Below are 24,907 nucleotides of genomic sequence, written 5' to 3'. Positions count from 1 at the left end.
TTTCAAGCTATTATCATTTACTAGGTTAGTTTGATATTGCATTTATTTAGTGAAATGTGGCTGTAAAAAGTTCGCCTGCCAGTTGTTTTTGATGAATTGCTCGAGAGGGACTTGTATTGTTTTTCGTACTTGGCCTTTTAAATTCAGGTGATAAGCATTTATTTTAGTTGATTCTGAGACTGGTTTCCTTTTCCAATTTTTATACTAATTTTATTTTGAGGATCCTGTTGGCTTCCTTGGGTGATGGCCGAGCTTTTCAGTCAGGCTGAATGGCCAAAATTTGTAAGGGAATTAGGGAAACCAGTCTTTTGCATTGGTCGAATTCCCATTTCTATAGGCCATAACCAGCATTTCTCAATCAATTTTATTTCAATTACAGGTTGTTGTTTTGTTGCAAATATAGTGGTAATGGCCAACAGGACAATTGATTCATTTTTCAAGAAAAGACATCTAGAACCAAGTGGAAGTGGTGAAACTTCTTATCCTCTTCATGATTCTTCTCCTAAGCATCAAACAAAGAAATTTTGTAGAGCTGAATCAATAGAGTTTGATATTTCATCCATAAAATGTGATCCTGGAAAGCGAAAATCCATTTGGAAATATCTAGAGTATCAAAGGGATGAGGTACGGAGATAATGGATCGACTTCAAAATTACAGAGATAATGGATGTAATGAATTGTTCACCAATGTAAAGACATTTTGTGATGCACGAAATATAGAGATGCCTGATATGAATGTCATTTATAAAGCAGGTCGAGGAAGAATTCGAAACAAAATGATTCAATTACCATGGAGCATCACTACAGGATTGATGTGTTTTTGGCAACGGTTGATTCTCAAATACTTGAAATGAAGAATAGGTTTAAGGAAGATGTAATAGAATTGCTTATTCTTAGTTCAGCATTGCAACCCAAAGATAATTTTCAGGCTTTCAATATTGAACAAATTTGTCAACTTGCAAGCAAGTTTTATTTAGCTGACTTCACATATCAAGAGAAGTTACACTTAAGAACTCAATTAGAGCTTTTCCAGATTGAGTTTTCCTGTAATTCTCGGCTTCAAAATTTGTCATCACTTCAGAAGTTGTGCCAAGTGTTAGCAAAGACAAGAAAGTCAATGTGGTATACTCTTATTGATAGATTGATTCGTCTTATTTTGACTCTTCCTGTTTCAACAGCTACAACAGAGCGTGCATTTTCTGCTATGAAAATCATCAAGACTTGTTTACGTTCTAGGATGGAGGAAGACTTTCTTGCTAACTCTATGATAATGTATATTGAGAAAGAAATTGCTAGAACTTTTGATATAAATTCAATCATTGATGACTTTGATAAAATTAAAAGTCGTTGTGCACAATTTCATATATCCCACACAATCAAATAGATTTGTAAATATGATGATATTTTTGTATATGTGAAGCGTATAAGTAATTTTCATTCTATATAAGGTTGTTTCTAATCTTGTGGTATATATGTTCACATTATTTTTTTGTAAATATATTTTACTTTCATTGCTATAGACTCGCCCCCCAAGTTAATTCTAGCTCCGCCACTGGGTGCAAACGCATTTTGCCAGCTACCGCTCAGAGAAATTATTCATGAATCTTCATCCAAACTTTGGGCACCAGATGACAGGATCCCTTGTGTATTCTCTACATGTAATATGTGCCCCTCCTTGTTGAGTTGGTAATTTGGAACAACTATATATAGAGAAACCTCTTTCCCTAATTCACACCCCCCAGAGGAACAAATACTATCACCTCTTTGCATGTAGAGGGAGATCAAAGTAATAAAGAAAAGCAGCGGGTTACTAGACAGAAGAAATGGCAAAGCCAATTGCTCATGCTGTCATGCATTGCTTCCTCCTCCTCCTCCTGACAGGCGTAGCCGTGGCAACGACTCATGGCATTGCAGAAGGCCCTGAAGCAGTTGATGAGTGGTTCAGTAAGCTGGGCCAGGCAAAAGAGAAGGTGACAAAGCTCCATTTCTATATCCATGACTCGGTTAGTGGGAAAAACCCAACGGCGGTCACCGTGGCCCGCGCCAACACGACTTCGACATCCCCCACACTGTTCGGACTAGTTAACGTAGCTGATGATCCCCTGACAGTTGGTCCTGAGCCGAATTCGACGATAGTTGGTCGAGCCCAAGGCATTTATGCCTGCGCTGACCTGAGTGAAATAGGACTAATCCTGTACATGAATTTCTGCTTCACAGCGGGAGAGTACAAAGGAAGCACTCTGAACATGCTCGGAAGAGATGTTGAATTGTATAACGTCGACGAATTCTCCATCGTTGGCGGCACCGGGGTTTTCCGATTGGCGCGCGGACTTGTTACCACCAAGACTTATTTTTATAATGAGACCACCATGGATATCATTACAGAGTACAACGTTGTAGTTCTTCACTATTGATCGTCTAAAACAATGGAGACAGTGAGACATCGTGTACTACTCTCCAGATTGAAATGCCGTTGATTTCTCTTTGAATCAAGAACAATGTAATAAGAAAAAGAAAGTGAATGAATTTATCACTCGCAGTTTCTGTTAAGTTTTATTTTTTCAGTTTCTGCTAAGTTGCTCAAGCCAATTTTGCTTTTTACTTTTTTTTTTCCCTTATAGTTTATCTTTCTGCTAAGGACAAATAAACATTTCCTAAGAGCATGCTCATGCACTGCGATTATGAAGTATGCTAGGAATCAAGTGAAACTCCTCACTTTCTCTTCCCTCATGAAAATGAGTTTTTGACGAACTCCATCTTAACTTATAAACAAATTGGATTGATGCCTAACTAAAACCTCTCTTAGATTAGGGTGTGGCCCCTAAAACTCTCTTGGTTTGGTACATACGGCATTTGGGTTGATGTTCTTAACACACTTAAATTCATTTAAATCCACCATATTTATAACTATCAAGAGAAGAGATTTCTTTGTAAAATTTTCAATGTGAGATACAAAAACACATTCAACAAATATCCACCTTAGCGTGTATCTAACATTGATAAATAGTAGACAAATAGCAAACAAGCTCCACCTTCTTTATAAAAATTTCAACGGATCTCAACGAATTATCAAAGTTTCAACAGATCCCAACGAGATCCCAACGAGCCACCAACGAACCAAGATGCAAAAGGTTTAATAGGTCCCAACGAGTCAAAACTCACAAAAGATTCAATAGATCCCAACAGGCTAAAAAATATGAACATAGTAATCTTATTCCACCTTTTTCTTAAAACCCTCAACGAGTTCCAACAAGCCAAATAATTCTTCTTCAAAAATCCAACTGAACTCCAATGGAAAATTTTTTTTCACTCTCTGTAGCACTAAATCAATATCCCATAATTGATATCGATAGTCTATTATTATCATCAAGAACTCAAAATCTGAAATTCTGATATCAATTTGTTAGGTCTAGTTCCAAAAAATTGACCAACAAGAAAATATGGTTCTTAACAACCCAATAAAAATAATAACAAATCAAATAAAATAAATAAAAGGATGAAGAATTTTCATGATTCAGACAAATTGACCTATGTTCACGGGTGAAGGAGTAGCAAATTTATTATAACAAAAAGAGAGTATAAAAGAAAGAGTACAAAAAATCTAGGAAATAATTCCTAGACCAAAAAGCACCTAAAACAGAAAACACAAAATAGATTAAATAGCACAAAATGCTTAATAACCAAAAAGTCCATAACTTACTTTTTTGGTTCGATGTTTATCAAAACCTCTCTTAAATTGAGGCATAAACCTTCTAAAACTCTCTTGGACCAATACATACGGTATTTGGACTAGTGCATTTAGTATATTTAAATTCATTTAAGTCCACCATATCTATAACCACTAAGAGAAGAGATTTTTTTATAAAATTTTTGATGTTGGATATAAAGACAAAATCAACGGTATGCAGCAGAAAAGGAATCTATAAAATAAGATGGCCGCGGTGACTTTCTAAGGCAATGTAATTGGCTGGTAGTGGTAGGTAGAGGAGAACGAGAGTAGGAGCCTTGGCCGATTACGGCTTAAAAAAAATCCATGGAATCTTCACCTAAAAATTGGGTAGTAAATGACAGGACGGATTGTACAGTCTGCATGTAATTTAATCTTTCCTTGTTTGCTAGCTATTTAGGCCAACCGTACAGAGCAATTTTTTCTCGCTAATTGGTCGTCCCCTAATCCAATGTCACACAATATTTTGCTATATTGATATTTTAGGAGAAGTTTTTGATATTTTGAAAACTTTGGTAGATGATAGTGGGAATGTCAGAAACCTCCCTTGGGTTTCTAAATTATCCCAAATCGAAATGCAAAGTTCACCAACGCAATGGGGAATGGGGACGCGGATAGCTATCAGTAAACAACTATTCTTAAGATTCGGCCACCAACACTGTCAATGTCAGGTCAAGAGATTATCCCTTGTTTTTACAAAACGATAATAGACAAGACGTATACTTTTTTCCTTACATTGTTTGCCTTATTTTAAGAGATGAATGACAAGGGATCGAAAACAAATTAGCCAACCAGCTTTCGTTTTCTTGCATTATCGTTCTTTTTTTTTTTTTAATCAAACTGGCTAGCACACACTCTACGAGCATCAGAAAGTGTGGAAAAAGTACAGGAAAGCAAAGAGGGTAACAGCTTTCTAGCATGAATCTTGGGATATACATATTTCTCCATGAAATTAAGCCAGGCAAGGGAAGATGATAAAGGGTTTTAAAAATTTAAACCATGCAAATCAAAAAGATAATCTAGCTCCCACTCCCACTTCTTAAATGCTAAAGCAGATATTCGCAGTTCTTCCCTTAAAGTTAAAACCAAAAGAAAACAAAAAATGCAAAGTCTGACATTGACAAAATATTAGGAGAAAAAGAGCCACCAAAAATTTGAAGACTTCAGCCCCTTTCGCCATGACCGCCAGATTCAGTAAGAATAGCTTTGTATGACGATCTTGTGGATTTCACATTTTCACCCATCTGATTCTGGGATGTTATCCATCCAACTAGAAGTGAAAAACAAAATGTAGTACATCTGTAATCCTAATAATGATCTCGTCCGTAACGACGCGGGGACAGATTTCTAGTGCAAGTTTATCTGTAAGGCTTGGCAAATTCATTAAAACGGAATTGGTTCGTAGAAACTTAAAACTAAAGTATTGCCACTATCCTTCTTTCCATGCATCTACCTAAACATGTTAGATGCAGACAAGCAAAGCAAAATCAGAACAAAATAGACAGGGCTAAATGCATTATTTTTTGTCCTTTTTTTTTTCTCTCTCTTTTTTGTTTTATTCTTTTGGAATATAGCTAAATGCATACCCTTCTTTCCATGCATCTTCCTAAACATGTTACATGTAGACAAGCAAAGCGAAATCAGAACAAAATAGCCAGGACTAAATACATTATTTTTTTTCTCTCTTTTTTGTTTTATTCTTTTGTAACATACCTAAATGCATATATGCAAGGATCTGCGACTTGCGTTCTCCACATGCATATGCACATGCACGTTTACCTCTAGACTCCAGAAGTTTTTATTTTTAATTTCAGCTAGCATTATTGTTGAGTCTCTGCAATTCGATCCATAATCTGTTGTTCTATCTACCGTATTATTTTGCAAAAAAAAAAAAAAAATTAATTTTTATTTGCTGGTAGTGGTAGGTTGAGGAAAATGATAGCACTATGGACGATTGGCGCTTTTGTAAAAGACAGGCTATTCACACTTAAACCCATTAAACTTTGGAGATAGTCACATTTTATTACCCTTAACTATAAAAATATACAATTTACCCTAGTTAAAGTAGAAATGGGAAAAAAAGTGAGTGTAATGGCATTATTGCTCTAAATATTTATGAGACCATATAAAACTTGCTATTATTTTTCTTTTATTGCTAAAAGACATGCATCTTGTCAACGGTATCTCCTATACAACAATATCAAATTGATAAAAGTTGAAAAAAGTTTACATTTAGTTTATTATCCTTAAAATTTTTCCTATTGTAATAATCTTCACTTTTATATATACTATGTTCAATTTATTGGACTTTGAAACCAACAATAAGGATAAATAGCACAGTAATACCAATAAATAGAGTTAGAAAGTTTTTGAAAAAAATAAAATACTACTAAACTTGTTATTCTTGAAAAATAAATTTTATTATATTAGTTTATTTAAACTATTAAAATAGTAGTCTTTTTATTTTTGGTTTGTCAAATATTAAATTCTTAACTAAAATTGTTAAAAAGTGCAATATGCCTTACTTTTTAAATTTAGAGGAAAAAAAGAGGTTAAATTAAAAGTTTCTCTATTTTGGGCAAGAGAAAGGCAATAATAGTTGCTACAAATCATTTCAGCAACAAAATGGCAATCTTGTCATAATGCTCACTTTTTTTCATAGCGTTCAGATTATGAAGGTTTACTAGTTCTGGGGGAGGTGAAGTGTATTTGTTAAAGTTGAGGTAGCAAAGTGTGACTACTTCCAGAATTCAGGAAGCAAAGTGTTATTAACTCAATTTATCTTTTGATATTTTTGAAATTTCAAAGTGTAATATTCTATAAAATTTTCAAATATGTAGTATCTAGTATTTGTTTTTCAGATTTGCTTGTATCTGTATGCATAATTTATGTAATTTCTGCCATTTGTGCAAATTTAATGAAATGTTGTTTATTGCCTTTAAAAAAAGAGTTTTAGTAATCAAAGTAACACTTGCACTATAAAAAGGAGAGGAAATGGTGATAGATCTTCATCAGTCAGTCGTTCGTCAGAAGCTCAAGCAAAAGGTGAACAGCAATGGCGGTAAGACCCCTCATCCTGGCTCTCTTTCTTTGCCTCCTTTTATCTATTTTCACCACCAGTCACGGCTACAAAACTCATCGTCGTGGACGGCCCTGCAAAGAGCTCTCATTTTACTTCCACGATATCCTATACAAGGGCCATAATAAGGACAATGCAACTTCAGCCATAGTAGGGGCGCCCGACTGGGGTAACAGAACAGAATTTGCAAGACCTTTCGACTTTGGAGACCTGGTGGTTTTCGACGACCCCATCACTTTAGACAACAATCTGCATTCGACTCCAGTGGGAAGAGCACAGGGCATGTACGTATACGATCAGCTAAATGCATTTTCTGCTTGGCTTTCCTTCTCCTTCGTCTTCAATTCCACACAACACAAGGGTTCGCTTAACTTTGCTGGTCCTGATCCTATTCTAAACCAGACTAGGATTGTTTCGATAACAAGCGGAACTGGTGACTTCTTCATGGCTAGAGGCATTGCCATTTTGACGACTGATGCATACGAGGGAAATTATTACTTCCGGCTACGAGTGGATATTAAGTTGCATGAATGCTGGGAGTGATTTAACTAGTACAATTACGTGCTTTCAGCTTTTTCCTTTTCTTTCAAGCCTGTGTGACTGTGTTTCCTTTGTACCCCAATTCAAGAAGTCTTAGATCTTAAAGAGCAAGTATTACAATGTATCGGTAAAAGTTTGCACTGTAATTGTTTTCTTGATGTTGTGCTCAATGATATATGAGTTGCTTGTTTGTGCCCTTTTTCTTTTTATATATTTGCCATGCTAAGTATTTATAGTAATTATTTTAGTATATTTTACTTATTTGAAAGCCATAGTTAAATAATATTGATGGCGGAAATTATTTTAACTAACCTTCATGTCCTATTCTCCTACAATGATCTTTTGATAAATATCATATCATATATCAAATTCTATATCAACACAAAGGAAGAAAGGATACAATAACCCATTATTAAGTTTAGTAAAGAATACAATTTAGTCAATTACGATTGTTAAAAGCATCAAGCTCTACCGTATACACTATGGCTTCTTTCAATCTCAAATGTATACAATTCTTGGTTAAAATTCAATAAACTTCCTCCCATGTTGGAAGAAGAAACTAAAAACTATTTTGACTTTTTTAATATGACAAAAATTTTGAGATATTTCAAAATAGAAAGTATCACATTTTTAGTGAGATGGAAGGAGTATATGCGAGAATTTACGATGCGTTCTCCACATGTATGCACATGTTTACCTCTAGGCTCCTGGTGTTTTTTTTTTTTTTTTGAATTTCATGAGTTAGCATTATTGCTGAGTTTCTAACAACTAGATCCATAATCTGTTGTTCTATCTTGGTATTATCTATACTCCATATAAAAGTGTGTTGGATGATTTACATAGTGATGTTTCTTACTTTTTTTTAATCCACTTAATTTGCCCTTAATTAAAGTGGTATATTAGCATATGTGTTTTTTTTTTGGTCATCATGTAATATGCAATATCCTAATTTATGAAGTGTTTCAATAAGATATAAATTCTTTATAACAACAAAGAGTCTATCATTAGTACTAAATAAGTTATTTTGTTAAATGATATCGTACCTTTATTCTAGCCAATTATTGTTATTTAATTATAGTAGAATTTTTTTAATAAAAGAAAATTTTATTGACATAGCAATAAGCACATACACCAGGAATTCATTGAGTTACCACTCCCTGTAGTGCAACCATAACAAACTATACAATCAGTAAACTAGAATTCTCTATATAAACAAAATCAGAAGAAGATATAAAAATAGAGAAAAATGCACTGGTCAAAACTTCAGGCTAAGCTGAGTTCCCAGTTCTCCTTGTTTTTCCTTACACCTCTCTAGTTCATGGCCACAGTTTGGATCTGTGAGACAATCTTTTTCACAATTCTGATGCATACTATTGAATATCTTTTGATATCTAGCCCACCAAATATAGTATACCGTAGTGGCCAATGATAATCTCATTAGCTTCTAGTGGAGTGCAAACAATGCCAATGCATCTCACTAACCTATGGAGAGGAACCTCTGTAAACAACAAGTAAGCTCTGAATCTGCTTCCATATTTGGAAAGTAACTGGATAGGCAAAGAAAAGATGATCACATGTTTCTTTGTCATTGCAGCAATATGCACAGGACTCATCATTTACCACTCCCCATTTCTTCAGTCTGCTTCTAGTGTTGAGTTTGCCACTGTAAAGTAACCAAAGAATAAAGGCAAATCAAGGGATAAAAGGTTTCTTCCACACCACATTGGACCACTCAACTTTAGCTCAATGTTGTTGAACTGCTTTCATGGTCTTTGTAAACAAACCATTTTTTTGCATATTTCCATACAACCTGATCAGCTTCCATTATATTTTTTCAGAAGGTACCTTTTGCAATAAAGTAAGTGTTTGTATGTCAAACCTTCCACTGGTTGGCCAATACCTCTGCCCATTCCTGATAATAGTAGCTATTTGAGCCATACTATGGCTCTTAAAGTTAGAAATAATAGATTGAGGAAAATGATCTAGCAAAGCTCCCAGGGGGTGCCAAGATACTGGATCCATCACCTACTTTTTACACAAAACAATTTTTCATCCAACTTCTTAGTTGCAAAATTTTCCTTCAGCTCCATGAAGCATTTGTAGAAATCTTAGCAGGCCAAAAAGGAGCGCCCATCAACAAATACTCAATAATCCAACGGATCCATAAAGTGTCTTTTTTGGTGCGTATGTTCTACAGCTGTTTCATGATAAGGGAATTATTCCGGATTTCAAGTTCTACAAAAACCTACATAATTTTTATTGGCTGGTAGTGGCAGGTTGAGGAAAATGATAGCAATAAGGACAATTGGCGCTTAAAAAAATGCGGGTTATTCACACTTAGTCCCTAAAGTTTTAGGGGTAGACACACTTTATTATCTTCAAGTATAAAAATATGTACTTTACCCTAGTTAGAGTTAGAAATGTTATAAAAAAAAAAGTGAGGGTAGTGACATTATGCCTTAAATATTTATGACTTATGAGACCATATATAACTTACTGTTATTTTTCTTTTATTGCTAAAAGACATGTATTCATCTTCTCAATAGTATCTACTATAAAAACATATTAAATTGATCTTCAGCCCCTTTTCTCAATGATCGCCAGACTCAGTAAGGTCAGCTTTATAAGAAGATTCAGTGGATTTCACATTTTCACCCATCTAGGATGTTATCCATCCAACTACAAGTGAAAAGGAAAACATGATGGATGATCTCGGTAAGGTCACGGGGACAGATTTCTAGTGCATATCTTCAAGGCTCGGCACGTCCATTACAGTGGAATTAGTCCGCAGAAACTTAAACTAAAATATTCCCACTTGCCTTTTCTCTCCATGCATCTACCTAATAATCAGCAGGTAGTAGCTCTAAACATCTACGCCAGCAAAGCAAAGTCAGAACACAATAGCCAGGACTGACTCTAATTTTGTTCTTTTATTTTCTCTTTTTTTTTTTGTTTTTATTATTTTGGAACATACCTAAATGAATATGAGGGGGAGCGTTGAGATTTTGGACCACTTCACTCATAATTAGTTTTGAGATGAAAGCCAAAATTTGTTATCAAATCTCTTTGCAAAATCCAACGCTAATTGATTTCTCAAACTAACATAATGGTATATCTGCAAAAATATTAGCAAAAGAAGGACAATCTAACGGGAAATGAAAAACACTAAGAGAGAAAGAGGTTTCATGGAAAAACCAAAAAAACTGTAGACTAAAAGGCCTATTCTTGTTTTAAGACAAAGAGTTAAAATTTTTTTTGTTTGCGACTTTGTAGGATAGAGGAAGAAAGCAAAAGATAAAAACATGGAAATAGGAAGATAAAAGAATTGATTTGCTGGCGGAAGAATCAGGACGGCGATGACAGTAAAAGAGAACGTCTGCAGAGTTGTTCAAAAAGGGGAATAGAAGAATGGAATTATACATCCATGCCCGTAACTTTTCCAGTATTTCTTTTTATACAACACGGGCAGGATTTGCAGCAACCCGGTGGGTTGATGGGTGGTGTTTGGGAGAAAATTCAATTTCATGGAAGAGGCCAGAACACGGGTCCTCTTGTGCATAAGCAATTATGTTTTTCATCAAATGAAATCTCATACAAATTTTTCAAAAAAAATAGTATGTTTTTCATGATCATATTTTTAAATTATTTTTTTATCTCACATACATCAAATTGTTATAATACATTTTTCTTCTTTTACAAAAATTTCAAAAAATAGCAATCCAAATGAGACCGAATATTTATACATAATTTGATTCTATAAAACAATAGAAAAACTATTTCCTGTCTAAACATGCTTTTTGGTAAGACATGACTAATATAAAAGGTGAAAATTATTGATACTCATGAAACAAAAAGATGTAACACAAATTATTGGACCAGTAACACGTTGATCCAATTCTTTGGTCAAGTTCTTCTCCGGCCAGATTTAATAACTACAATTTCCAATTCATCACCACTATGAAATGATTTCACTTAAGACCTTATGTCAATTCGGAAGGATAGAGAAAATAAGAAGGGGAGGACAAGGAAAAACTAAGGAAATGAAGGTCCAGTTAAGAATGAGAGGGAAAGATAAACACAAGCACCATTCAGAGTGATACAACTAGTTCCGTTCAACCGCACCACAAATTTAAAAAAAAAAAAACATACACACACACACACATTGTTATCAATATGCGGCAAAATGACAAAAATACGCAATCATTCAAGGCCTAAAGTTCACAACTTTACACCTACTAAGACCTAATAAAGGAAAGGAATTGAAGGGGAAGAAATAGACAAATAGTGTCTCCGTCTGAATTCCCAATTTTGTATATATTAGAATTACATATACTACACAATATTATTATTTATAGAATTAATTTTGCATGTAGTGATAGTGTGAATGACAATATACAAATGGTAATAGTGTATATATCGTCAATATATATAACATTTACTCTTATATATATGTGTGTGTATTTATGTATGGGACTCAGCTTCGGCCCTCTTTTTCAATGACCATCGGATTCGGTAAGATGAGCTTTAGTGGATTTCACCCATTTAAGATGTTATCCATGCAACTAGGGTTTGGCCTCCAAGAGAAAAAAGAAACGAAAAAGTACATCTGTAATCCTAATAGTGATGGATGATCCCCATAAGGTTACGAATAGGGGTGATATCGAGCCAAGTAAAGCTTGAATATCCGTTAAAACCAATACTTTAAATTCAAATTGAATTGGTTGATTATATTAGTTCAACCGAAAACCGAGTAGTTATATATCCAATTTGAATTTACTTAAAGATCCACATAGCAAAAAGCCTATCAAATACGGAGAAAAATCATAGTTCACCAGAAATCAGTAAAACATGTAAAAACAAGATTTTTCTTCACTTTTTGGTTGTGCTACGCTTTTTTTTAATTTTCCTCAACTATCTTAGCGAATCCAACACTAATTGATTTCTTAAACTAACACTCCTCATAGATTTGAATTCAACAATGGAAAATTATAAGAAAATAGCAACAAAAAAAATAGAAAGAGAATTTAGAGGGAAAAGAAAAACACAAAGAGAGAAAAAGGTTTCAAGAAAGAGCAAAAAAAAAAAGTGTTATTTTATTTAAAGAGTAAATTACATAAATTATGAAACTCATTTATTTTATAGAAAAACTTAGTATTGGTTGTATTAAATTCAACATCACAATTTTATCCCTAGTAAAACCTGTAACAATGGATTAAACCCTATATTTGGCACCACGTTAGCCACTCATTTTGTGAGTTACAGTGACTCCTCGTCAATGCAACAGTGTCCATATATGTAGGACTCATCTTCAGTTCAGCCACCTTTTTTGCTTCGGTGACCACCAGATTCCGTAAGGCCGGCTTTCTGTAAGGACTAGGTATTCTGCCCTGACGCTATGCGTCAGGTAGCTAGAACCTGGTATTTTATTATAATGAGCATGAGTTTGAAAAATTGGAGGGCAAAGAGAATTATTCAACCGACAGGAAAAGCCAGCAGGGAAAGGTTAGGCCGTGGCGGTGGTTTGCATTGGTGTTAGCCAGGTGTTTGTTTGCAAACAATGCACAGTAACTCATCAAAGGTGCACTGCCGAGAAATGTTACTTTTAATCTCCTTGACTACGGATCATACAGTTTTTTTTTTAATCAAGCAGTCAGTATTATCACATCAGTAGACCTTAGCCTTATTGCCTATTAATCAATTGCTTACTTTGAAGAACAAAAGCATCGTTGCATACCAGCCAAGACTTTTGCAGTTGTCTAACATCATTTAGGGGAGTTATAATCATGGACCTAACGATTGAGTGGCTTTAGGGGCCTGATGTTCATAGACTTGATAAGCTTCTCCGCATCAGTGAGGGTGTGGCAGATGTGGCATCAGTGTCCATAAGGGCAGTGATCACCGTTCAACACCATACGGCATACCTCAGTCTTGTACCTTGGGTGGCGAAATACAGGGCGTAGCTCCTTAATTCCATGAGCAAATTGGCAGTTCTCTGCATAGGGACATTCCCCGGTTTCTTGCCATTTGTTACACAACTCAGTTTTGAACATTCCCTGATTGTAGACCTTCAGCTCAACAGTTTGCTTCTCCTTTTCCCTTCCTGGAACATACACCCTTTGCTGCACTCACACCATCAAACACGTTACCCAACAATCATACGATCAGGGCATTGGCTAGCGCTGGATGATGCTCGGCCAAAACACCAGACATTTCCTAGAGCCCTTCGTTTTGCCTTTAGTATAAAATATATTCCTGATTCATGCGACAAACTTGGCAATCCCCAGTCTCATAAAGAAAGTAGTGGGAAAGCATAAACAAAATAAATCTGAAATGGAAATTAGCATTTGATGAATTCTAAAGAAAATAAATCTGGAAAAAAGATTCACCTTTGTATTGCGATAACAATTCACTTAACCGATCAAAACAACACTCAGTAAGTTTTCATGTCTCTTAGTGAAGTCTAAACAGCTTCATTAAAAAAACGAATTAACACATTGAGAAGTCAGGCCAAATGGTTTACAGATTCCCCTGTTTCTCGTCTGCTTTAGCCCCGTACCCCAAACTCATCTTGTCCAATCCATGCAACACTGAACTCATATCAGAACCCGGATTCTCACTGCTAATTTCTGATAGGAAAAGTTTTAATGGAGTAAGAAATATTATTTCAAGATATTTGTAAAAGCATTAATTATGCAAAGACCTGTTTTATAGTTAATTCTGGTTTAATTGCCTCTTCCAAGCTTCCGTATACTCTATTCCGACCCATTCTCAAAGCATTAATCTACAGCACAAAGAAAAGGAACGAAAAACACAACTTAACATTTAATTGAATAATAACTATTACAGCTATATCGACGCATTCCATTAACAAGAAAAAGAGCAATTGTTCTCCAATTCCAGCCAAAGAAGAACAAATAAAGATATCGCAAGGTTACACTGAGTAATATCCACCATAGCTATACCTAAGCCAAGCAGCAGCTGCATTAAAACAAAGAAGTAGCAGTAACATAAGGCATAACTACAGCAAGACTATCTATCAGGAATCATCGCCGTCCTCAGAAAATTCAATAGGAAAACAAGGGAAGGAAAAAGCACTGGCCAGAGAAAGCTAAGAAAAAGAATGAGGAATGGGAAAAACACACCTGGTAAAGAAGGCCAAGAAAAGAACGAGAGGAAACAAGACCGACAAAAGAATAAGAAAAAGTAGCAGCTCCCAAAACCTTGAAGCGGTGCGCACTGGGTTCAGCTCAACTCACCGCCTAAATTGCCTGGACAGCTGAGGTAAAGAAAACCTAGAACAGAACCAAGAACAGAATGAGAGAAAATTGCTGACGGCGAAAATGTTCCCATTCAAGAGCCCCACGCGGACAGAAGTGAATTTCCAGCAAAACCATTGCCATCCAATGCCAAAAGACCAAAACACCCCTCAAGCTCACAAAAATCACAGTATAGATACACCATCAGCAATGGTGTAACCTTGTTAACACCATCAGCAATAGGCCTAGATACATCTCGTTGATTTTCCTACAAAACAACCAAAGCATAGGTAAAGATTATGAGTTCGGTGTGCCTAAATAAGTCAATCTGATCTGTAATAGATAAAAGCTAACATCTGATCAACTGGTTAGCCATACCAAAGTACATGCTTGGACGAAACCATTGCTGACATAAATAATCTAACATTTATTCCAAAGGATTTAAACAATAGTTTACATTCCACGAGGTATGCTCAAAATAAACACAGACATACAGTCGCAAATTGCTCTGCATTACTCTCTGCAGATGCAAACATTGAGTCCGACGCCAATGATGATTCAGTGGCTCCCATATTTGGTTGATTCATAGCATTTGGATCACGTATATTAAAAGCCATGACAGCTAATGTACACACTCCTAATGGCGCATCATTCCACGATGAACAGCAGCACGCCGCTCGCGGCTCCTTCGATTTTTCGCAGCACGAGCCTCCTCCAAACTTCCATATACTCTATTCCGACCCATTCTTAAAGAATTAATCTGCAGCAAACCATCAAGAGGCACAAATAAAGCAAAGAGTGAAGACTTCAGAAGATAAGCTTACTGAGAACATTAGCTAGGTGAAAGAATAAAGATTTCACCTTGCAAAACCACAAAGCGCTGAAGTAACTGGAAAACAAAATTTTCAGCAAAGCCAATTAAGCAGAGAACCTGGAAATCATACACCACCAAAGTGGAAACCAAACACACATCTGAAGTTAAGACTTTACAAGATAAGCTTACTCAGAACATTAGGTAGGCGAAAGAATAAAAGCTAAAAAGAGACTCAGCTCACCGTCTAAGGTAAACAAAGTAAAGAATGAGAGAGTTAGCTCTAAGAAGAAGAACGAGGAACTAAAGCTGTACTCCTGAAGCGGTGCTCCCAAAACCAATAACAGGCCAAGAATGAGAACAAAAGCATGAGAGCCACGCGAATGAGAAGAAAGGAATGAAAGCCACGCAGACACACGGGAAATTCCAGCACAGCTGTTACCACCGAATGATTAAAGGACCACAGGCCAAGAATGAGAACAAAAGCATGAGAGCCACGCGGATGAGAAGAAAGGAATGAGAGCCACGCAGACACACGGGAAATTCCAGCACAGCTGCTACCACCGAATGATTAAAGGACCAAAACGCCCCTCAAAGTCACGAGAATCACGCGATAACCGGCTTATCCTGCACTGTTCACAAAGGCTATCGACGCTTTATATATGTAAGATTTAGTGAATTTCACCATCTAGGATGTTATCCATGCAACTAGGGTTTGGCCTCCAAGTGAAAAAGAAAAAATGTACATAAGAATATGATGGATGATCTCCATCAGGTCACGCAGAGGATTCCTACTACTGTATATCTGCAAGGCTCGGCACACTTCCTTAAAGTGGGGTCAGTCCGCAGAAAAGCTAAAATATTGCCAGTACCTTCCTTTTCTTTCCATGCATCTATACATGTACGCAAGCGAGGCAAGATCAGAACAAACTAGCCGGGAATAAAATACAATTTTTTCTTACTTTTATTCTCGGGATAATTTCAGAAACCTCACTTGAGATTTTTAAAATCTCACTTATCTTCCTTGGATTGGATTGACATTCATTGTAACATTTTAGCCCTTTTGAAGAAAATGCAAGAAAAATAAAACTTTTATTTCAATAATACCCTTATGTTATCCTACTTATAAAGTTTACAACAAAAATAAAATAAAATAACGTTAATTTTTTATAAGTTGTAAATTTCTTGAATCAAACTAGTTATTTTATTTGTTTTGGAACAAAGCAAAATTTACACCTTGAAAAATTCATACATATAAAGAGATTATTTTAATTTTCAATATAACTTAAACCCCATCATGTATTAAAATGTATTTCTAAAAAAAAAAAATTCTTGACTTTCATATAACTGTCTATGAAAGTTTTCTAGGTATTAATTACTCACCAAATTCCTTCTACATGGTTGATTTTAACTAGATTTAATTTATCCACGTCTTTTGCTGTCCCACCATGATTTCGATATAGAGAAATATAAACCATTATCAGATAACAATTTATTTTTCGTTTTAATCTACGTTTTTTGGTTTAACAACTTTATTTTGTTTTGACTTTTTGGTTAAATAGTTATTAAGAGCAAGGGTATTATTGTCAATTTATAACATTTGATAAAAATATTTAGTTTTGTCAAACTAACAGGAGAAGTAAGTGAGATTTTACAAAACTCAAAGGAGTTGATTGATATTATAAGAAACCTCAGGGGAGATTTTTGAAATTATTCCTTTATTCTCTCTCCCTCTCTCTAATTATTTTGGAACATACCTGAATGCATATCTGCGAGGATCTGCGATGATTTCTCGAGATGCATGCACATGAATGCCTCTATCCTCCAGTTGCTCTTCATCTCAGTTAGCATTATTATATGGTCTCTGCATTTAGATCCATAATCTGTTGTTCTGTCTCCGTTTAAAACCAAAAAAGAAGAAACAAAATGGGTACGTAGCCAAGGGAATATCTTATGTTAATAGATTCATGGGATAATTTCAGAAACCTCCCTTGAGGTTTCTCACAATCTCACCCCCCTCCTCTAAAGATTTTTAAAATATCAGAAACCTCCTCTAAATGTAAGTCGTTAGTATTAAATCCAACCCAATTCAAAAAGATAAACAATAAAAAATTGGGAGTTGGAGAGAGAAAACAACCTAATACCACAAATGCTCTCAAACCTTGCATTAGCGAGATAATTTCAAATGAACGGCGCCTAAGCAACTTAACAAAAATGAAATTTTTGGAGAGGTTTCTGAAACAGAAAATCAGTTAAGCATAATCTACCATACACAAACAACAACTATATCAACATAAACTGCCAAAGAATAAAAATTTTTTAGTACAAAATTCATAGAGACTAATATGAAGATGTGGGTTAAAGAACTCTTGAATCCTCTATAATCAAGGTGAAAATCTTCACATATGGCTTATAATCTGCTTCTCTTACTCTAATTGAAGTGACTTCTTACTCTTGCAATTTTCTATGTCATACATCAACCAGAGTAGAGTGCCTGAATTTAGTGCCCTTTTTTCATGGTATTTTAGATATTATTTGCACTTGTAAATTATCGTTAATTCAGTTAATCATATTTATAACTATTTTAAGTAAATTTGTCCAAATGATTGTGAAATATCTGATAAGTTGTATGGGTATTTAAGTCATTTTATCCATGATAATGTAAGAAGTGGGACCCAATATTTTACTGGTGGAGGTCCCTGATATTTTGAAAACCTCAGGGAGGGAAAGTGAGATTATCAGAAATCTCAGGGGCGGTTCTGAAATTATCCGTAGATTCATTACTACTTATGGCAGTGGTGATTCTGCAAGCCAATATCTTACAAAAACCAACGTGATTACATTGTTTAGCAGTGGTAAGTTGAGGAGAACGATGGCAAAAGCCTTGGACGATTACGGCTGAAGATCCAAAAAAGAATGGAATCTTCACCTAAAAAAAGGGTACGAAATCACAGAATTGAGTATTATCGGTCTGTACTTCGCTCCGTTCCTTGCAGGATTGATTAGTACAGTACTTGGACCAACTGGTGAGGCAATGTGTCAAATCATGTATTATCATGCATGTCCGTATCAAAAAAACCTCAATCCTAACCCAATCCACTAGACTTTTGTGGTGAATCATGTCGTAACTTATTTGTTAACGAGTTAACCCAATTCAACCAGTGTAACCCGTTAAATACTCTATACGACTAAAATAGTTTTAATATGATGTATTATTTTGTCAAATCAACCTATTGACCCATGTTAGAAACACTATAGCATTTGAATCACTCATTTAACCCATTTGATCATGTAATTGATTCAACGTTGTTGTTGTTAAAACACACAATAAATTTTTTGTAATATATAGTCAACACAAAATTTGAAATTTTCAAAACATTAAAAAAATAGATGATAAAGCTTTCAAATATATAATATAAGTTATAAAGTCAGCCTTGTTTGGATTGATTTTTTTTTTGAAAAATTTCTCCATTTTCTATGAATATTCCTTCTACACATTTTTCAATCATCTTTTATTTCACATACAATAAAACCTCTATAAATTAATAGCTTTGGGGCCATCCAAATTCTATTAATTTAAAGAGGTATTAATTAATCGATAAATCAATAACTTATTAATTTATTGAATGTACTTATAATTCAAAGAAACACTCATTTAATTAGCTTAAAATTTATTTTACTTTATAAAAAATTTGAGTTATTCTATTAATAAAAAGAGACTAAAAGTCTAAGAACTATAAACCAATTCATATCTATTTTGATTTGCAAGTATAATTTAATTCTAGTAATGTTTTCAATGTACACATGTAACTGATATTATGAAGAGGTAAAAAGCACTTGAAAATATTAAATGATAGATTCCGCTTCTATTTCATTGAATGTATACAATGATTCAGATTAACATTATGTATATAAATGACAAAAAGATCATTCTTATAATAAATAAACACAAAGTTTTCTTACATTTCTCATTATTAAATTATGGTTTCCCATTTAAAAGATGTTCATAAATCAACAACTCATATTTTATGAAAATATGCTACTTAATTTCAGTAAATTATTAATTTATGATATGAATGGGATCAAAGATTATGTAAGGTTTTTGAAAAAAAATATTATAATCTTATTATTTCATCAAAATTATTAGTTTAACTCATTAGCCAAAGTTAGGGCTGAGAAAAATTATCATTTAATAAAGGTTATTAATTTACCGAGTATTAACTTATCGAGATTTTACTGTATATCACATCTTAAAAACTACTAAAGTAATTTTTTTTTTTTAGAAATTCTCTAGAAAATGAGATCCAATCAATCTTTTAAAAACACGATCAGATAGTTTCATATAAGATATAAAACATGTGAATTTTTAAAACTTGTAATTGAAATCTTCAAACCATATTTTATCGTTGTTAGTTTTTACTAAATAGTCAAAATGCCATCTATAGTGTTTGATTATTATCATAAAGTAAGCTCTTTATCTCCGTTGGTTCCGTTTGTCTGGATTAATGATGAACTCCAAGCAATAGAGTATGAAGGGCTTCATCTCATTTGTTTCCATTGTGGAAGGTACGGGCATGGGGTGATTGATTGCCCGACTCATCAACAAGGTGTTGCAGCAAGAGGGGAACAGGGGTCAAGCAAGGGGGAGGAGGTTAAAGAAGTAGAGGCTAACCCCTTTGGTCCATGGATGATTGCGGATTCAAGGAAGGCTAGAAGGCAAGTATCGGGTCCAGTGGCTAGATCAAGAGGTTGGGAGGCAGCGTCGAAGGGGAAAGGGACTGGTCATATAGTGGACCAGCATGGGGAATCTAGGGGGTAGGGATGGCGGGTACTGGACAAAAAGATGATCCGGGAATTCATCAATGGATTCAGGTCGGTGACAGGAGAGAGAATCAGAATGCTAAGGTTCAGGAAAATGTATTCAGATTTGGAAGTAAGGGATTGATGGAGGAAGTTTCAGGGTCAAGATTTGAGGTTCTAAGGGAGGAGGATGACGCCCAATCCCCAGTGGAGAGAGATACGCGTGCTGTGCTAAAGCAGAAGATTAGCTCGATTCCTGGTCCCCTCCAAGTTGGGGTTGAGCTTAATGGTAAAAAGAAGCCTGGCGGGCCAAAGAATGGATTTGATGTCGCAAAGAAAAAGGCTGGGGCTGTAGTTCAATTACAAAGAGGGGGTTTGAAGAAGACTGGGGGGAGGATTCAGGGTGAATGCTCGAGGATTCAGAAAGGGGGGAGTTTGGACAAGGTGGAGAACATAATGGGGCCATTGAGGCGAGAGCATCATAAGGAAGGGAGATCAGGAGAGTTCACGTTTGAGAGTACAAATGAGCAAGACGTTACATTCTTGGGGAAAAGAGTGGAAAGGCAGGATAAGGGTGTCCGGGTTGTGGAATGGGGACAGGAACAGGATCTGGAAGGTAGGGGGAATGTGATGATTGATGACCCAGGGGACCCTGCGCAGATCCAGAATAATGCGGGGATGGGGCTTGGGGATATGACTGACGTATCAGATGTCATGGAATCACAGGAGCAGGATATGCATAAGGAGCAGGAGGGATTGGATCCCAAATTTCAATCACCTTATTAAATTTATGAATATTATCAGTTGGAACTGCCGCGGTGCGGCAAATGCAAAATTTAGAAGGAATTTAAAGGAAATTCTAAAGGAATATGACCCTGGGATTCTTATACTAGTGGAAACGAGGACAGATAGTGGGAAAGCAGATTGGATCGTCCAGAGCACGCAACTTACAGATAAAATCTGTGTTGAGGCTTGTGGGTTTTCAGGAGGTATTTGGGTGTTATGGAACAAGCATAAATGGGAGGTGGAACCAATCTCTACAAACCGACAGGTTATTAATATGGTGGTCAAAGGAGTGAGGGGAGAGGAGTGGATGTTATCAGCAGTATATGCGTCACCAGATTCATCTACACGGAGATATTTGTGGGAATATTTTTCCAGTATAGATAAAGCTATTAATTTTCCTTGGCTGTTAGTGGGGGATCTGAATGAAGTGGTTAACTCAGAAGAGAAAAAGGGAGGTCGACCGCTAGGAAGAGCAAGTCAATCAAGTCTTGCGGAGTTACTCTTACAGGGTGGGTTAATGGATATGGATTGTAGTGGTCCCCCGCTTACCTGGAGCAACTGTAGGAAAGGGATCAGGAGTGTCAGGAAGCGTCTGGACAGGGCGCTATGTAATAGGCTGTGGAGAGAGCAATTTCAGGGAGCGGTGATCAAACATTTGGTCCGCACTCACTCCGACCATCACCCGTTGCAGATCTGTTTGGAGGGGATTCCATGGGGAATTAATGGGGAGAAACCGTTCAGGCTAGAGCAAGCCTGGTCCACGCATCCAGGATATGAGAAGGTGGTTACAGAGGTTTGGAACGGCGCTGAGGAGACGTTAGAAGGGAAACTACAGGCGCTCAGTATGAGGCTAAAGGAATGGAATGTATTAGTATTTGGGAATGTTTTTAAAAGGAAAAGGAGATGTAAAGCGAGGTTGGAAGGCGTTCAAAGGATATTGTGCAATCGGTATTCGCGTAAGTTGGAAAAACTAGAGGTGAAGCTGCTGGATGAGTATAACCAAATACTAGAGCAGGAGGAGTTGTACTGGCGGCAAAGGTCTAGAATAGAATGGCTGCAGGGGGGCGACAGGAATACAAAATACTTCCATATGTCGACCATAGTTAGACGGAGAAGGAACCAAATTGCGAGCTTACGGGGTGATGATGATCTATGGCATGATGATCCAGAGGTACTTAAGGGTATGGTGCGAGATTTTTTCTGCAAGCTATACCGAGAGGAGGGGGTGGAAGAAGCTGGAGGTACTACCATAATCGGTATGTTTCCAAAATTGGCGAATAGGAGGCTGGAAGCGCTAGGGAGACAGGTGTATGAGTATGAGATCGAGCAAGCGATTTTTAACATGAATCCAAACAAGGCACCAGGGTCGGATGGAGTGAATGCGGGATTTTATCAACAACATTGGGCGTTAGTGAAAACCCAAATGGTGCACTTTGTCAAGGAGGTGTTTGAGGCGAGGGCAATGCCGGGTCATGTCAACACCACACTCATAGCTTTAATACCAAAAGTGGAATTTCCAGAAATGGTATCACAATTCAGACCCATCTCGTTGTGTAATGTGCCTTATAAGGTGGTGACAAAGATTATAGTGGACAGGATTCGACCGTTGATTTCTGAGTTAATTGAGCAGAATCAGTGCAGTTTTATCCCGGGTAGACAAGCCGCTGATAATATAATTATAGCACAGGAGGTTTTACACACTATGAGTAAGTGGAGGGGAAAGAAAGGAGGAATGGCGATAAAAGTAGATTTGGAGAAGGCTTATGACAGACTAAGATGGAGCTTTATACATCAGACTCTCAGGTTGGCAGGGTTCCCAGAAAAACTCAATGAGCTCATTATGAACTGTGTGCAGGCCAGTGCCATGCAAATCCTATGGAATGGAGGAAAATTAGAACCTTTTAAGCCAACTAGAGGGATTCGGCAAGGGGACCCATTATCACCGTATTTGTTTGTTTTGTGTATAGAGAGGTTGGGTCATATGATTAAAGAGGCAGTGGTTGTGAAGGACTGGAGACCAATTAAAGTTACTCGGAGTGGCCCAGGTGTAGCGTATTTAAGTTTTGCGGATGATTTAATGTTATTCGCAGAGGCAAGTATGGAACAAGCAGAGGTGGTGGGGAATATTTTGGGGACCTTTTGCAAAGTGTCGGGGCAAAAAGTAAATGTAAGCAAAACAAAGATGGTCTTCTCAAGAAATGTACCTTGGAGTAGGCGAATGTTGATAAAAGGAAGATTTGGAATAGAGGTTACAGATGATTTGGGAAAATATTTGGGAGTGCCTCTTCTGCATGGGAGAGTGACAAAGAGCACCTTTCAGCCAGTGGTGGACCAAGTCAAAAAAAGATTAGCAGGCTGGCAAAAGAAGGTGCTATCATTTGCGGGGAGGGCAACACTAGTACAGTCAGTGCTTACTGCAATTCCATTGTATACAATGCAGACGGCTATGCTACCCTGCTCAGTGCTAGATGAAGTAGAGCGGTGTGCAAGGGAGTTTTTATGGGGAGATTCAGCAGAGCGTAGGAAAATTCATCATGTAAGCTGGGACACGGTGACAAGGGATAAAACGGAAGGAGGGCTTGGGATACGAAAAATGAGGGAGACCAATAGAGCAATACTTGCGAAGTTGAGTTGGAGAGCTATGCACCAGAGGGAGTCACTGTGGGTACGAGTTCTTAGCAATAAATATAAGGAATCAGGGGGGGCTGGAAGAAAATCCTTCGTTTGGAGGAGTATAGAGGAGGGACAGAGAGTGGTGAGGAAAGGAGTGAAATGGAAAGTGGTCAATGGAGCGGACGTTAGTTTTTGGAAGGACGTTTGGTTATTAGAAAAGCCGTTAGTGGACTTGAGTGGAGGGGATGTTTCGACAGGAGAGCTGCATAAGAAGGTCAGGGACTACTGGGTGGTTGGGGAGGGATGGAAAATGGATACTTTGGAACTTTTACTGCCCATCCAAATATTAAGTAGGCTGTCGGAAGTCCAGTTAGCAGAGGAAGACTCCGACATGGATATGCCAGTGTGGACCCCGGACCCCAGGGGAGTGTTTTCAACAAGAACTGCATATCAGTTGGAGTGCAATGGAGCAGTACTTGCTGATCATCATGGTTGGGCTCGCATTTCGAAGCAAAGAGGACCGGGTCGTTGGCAGTTTATATTGTGGTTAGCTAGGCACCAGCGACTGTTAACCAATGCAGAAAAGAAGCGGAGGCACATCCAGGAGGCTAGTTACTGCAAGTTATGTGGGCAGGATCCGGAAATGCAGATACATGCTTTACGAGACTGTCCTTGGGCTAGGAAGATATGGTTCAGCCTAGTTCACCCAAGATATTGGGAGGAGTTTAACGGCAAGAGTGTTGAGGATTGGATAGACTGGAACCTAAAGAAGAGGAATATTGGCAGGTGGGATCATTTGGACTGGCAGGCCGTGTTCCAACAGGTGGTATACTTAATATGGGAAGGCAGGAATCGTTTTAACGTCAATGGGGATAGCAGTACAGTCGACAGTTTAGAGAGGACGGTCGCTGCAGTGTTGGAAGCTAATCAAAGAGTACTAGAGAGGGAACCCGGGAGTAAGAAAAGGCAAATTAGGAACATAGGGTGGGATAAGCCGGAGAGTGGTTGGATAAAAGTTAATGTAGATGGGGCGCTTAGCACCAGGAGTGGTATTGCAGGGGCTGGAGGGCTATTACGCGATGAGAATGGGGTGTGGATCAGCGGATTTCGGGCAAACCTAGGACAACGGACCATAACTGAAGCTGAACTTTGGGCGATCTGGTTTGGAATGCAGACAGCATGGGAAAAGGGGTACACGAAAGTGATCATTGAAACTGACTCTAAAATGAGTTTAGAGCTCATTGACAAAGCGGCAACGGAGAGCCCCCTTATGGTGACTATCAGCCAAATCCGGA

The 24,907-nt window shown here is 36.9% G+C and overlaps 2 protein-coding genes and 1 long non-coding RNA gene across 13 annotated transcripts; 2 read left to right on the top strand and 1 right to left on the bottom strand.

Moving 5' to 3' along the window:
• The first annotated feature begins 1,598 nt into the window (after positions 1 to 1,598).
• On the top strand, positions 1,599 to 2,550 carry LOC113729656 (dirigent protein 22-like). The gene has a single exon (XM_027253914.2). It carries the CDS (start codon positions 1,824 to 1,826, stop codon positions 2,412 to 2,414), a length of 591 nt encoding a protein of 196 aa, XP_027109715.1. The 5' UTR covers positions 1,599 to 1,823; the 3' UTR covers positions 2,415 to 2,550.
• A 4,201-nt stretch (positions 2,551 to 6,751) lies between these two features.
• LOC113733045 (dirigent protein) lies at positions 6,752 to 7,555 on the top strand. The gene has a single exon (XM_027259171.2). The coding sequence runs from the start codon at positions 6,783 to 6,785 to the stop codon at positions 7,347 to 7,349; it is 567 nt and encodes a 188-aa protein (XP_027114972.1). The 5' UTR covers positions 6,752 to 6,782; the 3' UTR covers positions 7,350 to 7,555.
• A 5,375-nt stretch (positions 7,556 to 12,930) lies between these two features.
• LOC113733044 (uncharacterized) lies at positions 12,931 to 15,882 on the bottom strand. Of its 11 annotated transcripts, none has more exons than XR_011841005.1 (5): positions 15,464 to 15,872; positions 15,097 to 15,362; positions 14,489 to 14,870; positions 14,047 to 14,127; positions 13,053 to 13,972 (listed from the first exon to the last, which is right to left on the bottom strand). It is a non-coding gene; the product is annotated as an uncharacterized lncRNA (long non-coding RNA). The 11 variants fall into 11 exon arrangements; XR_011841003.1 differs by having other exon boundaries at positions 13,053 to 14,324; positions 15,464 to 15,533; positions 15,658 to 15,872; XR_011841004.1 differs by having other exon boundaries at positions 13,053 to 14,127; positions 15,464 to 15,533; positions 15,658 to 15,872.
• Between the last annotated feature and the right edge of the window lie 9,025 nt (positions 15,883 to 24,907).

This window comes from Coffea arabica, chromosome 2e (genome assembly GCF_036785885.1).
Source record: "Coffea arabica cultivar ET-39 chromosome 2e, Coffea Arabica ET-39 HiFi, whole genome shotgun sequence".
Lineage (NCBI taxonomy): Eukaryota > Viridiplantae > Streptophyta > Magnoliopsida > Gentianales > Rubiaceae > Coffea > Coffea arabica.
This window is presented reverse-complemented; position numbering and strand designations above follow the sequence as displayed.

Excerpts from the sequence above, each read along its gene's own strand:
- LOC113729656 (XM_027253914.2), top strand. The coding sequence starts at position 1,824 with ATGGCAAAGCCAATTGCTCATGCTGTCATGCATTGCTTCCTCCTCCTC.
- LOC113733045 (XM_027259171.2), top strand. The coding sequence starts at position 6,783 with ATGGCGGTAAGACCCCTCATCCTGGCTCTCTTTCTTTGCCTCCTTTTA.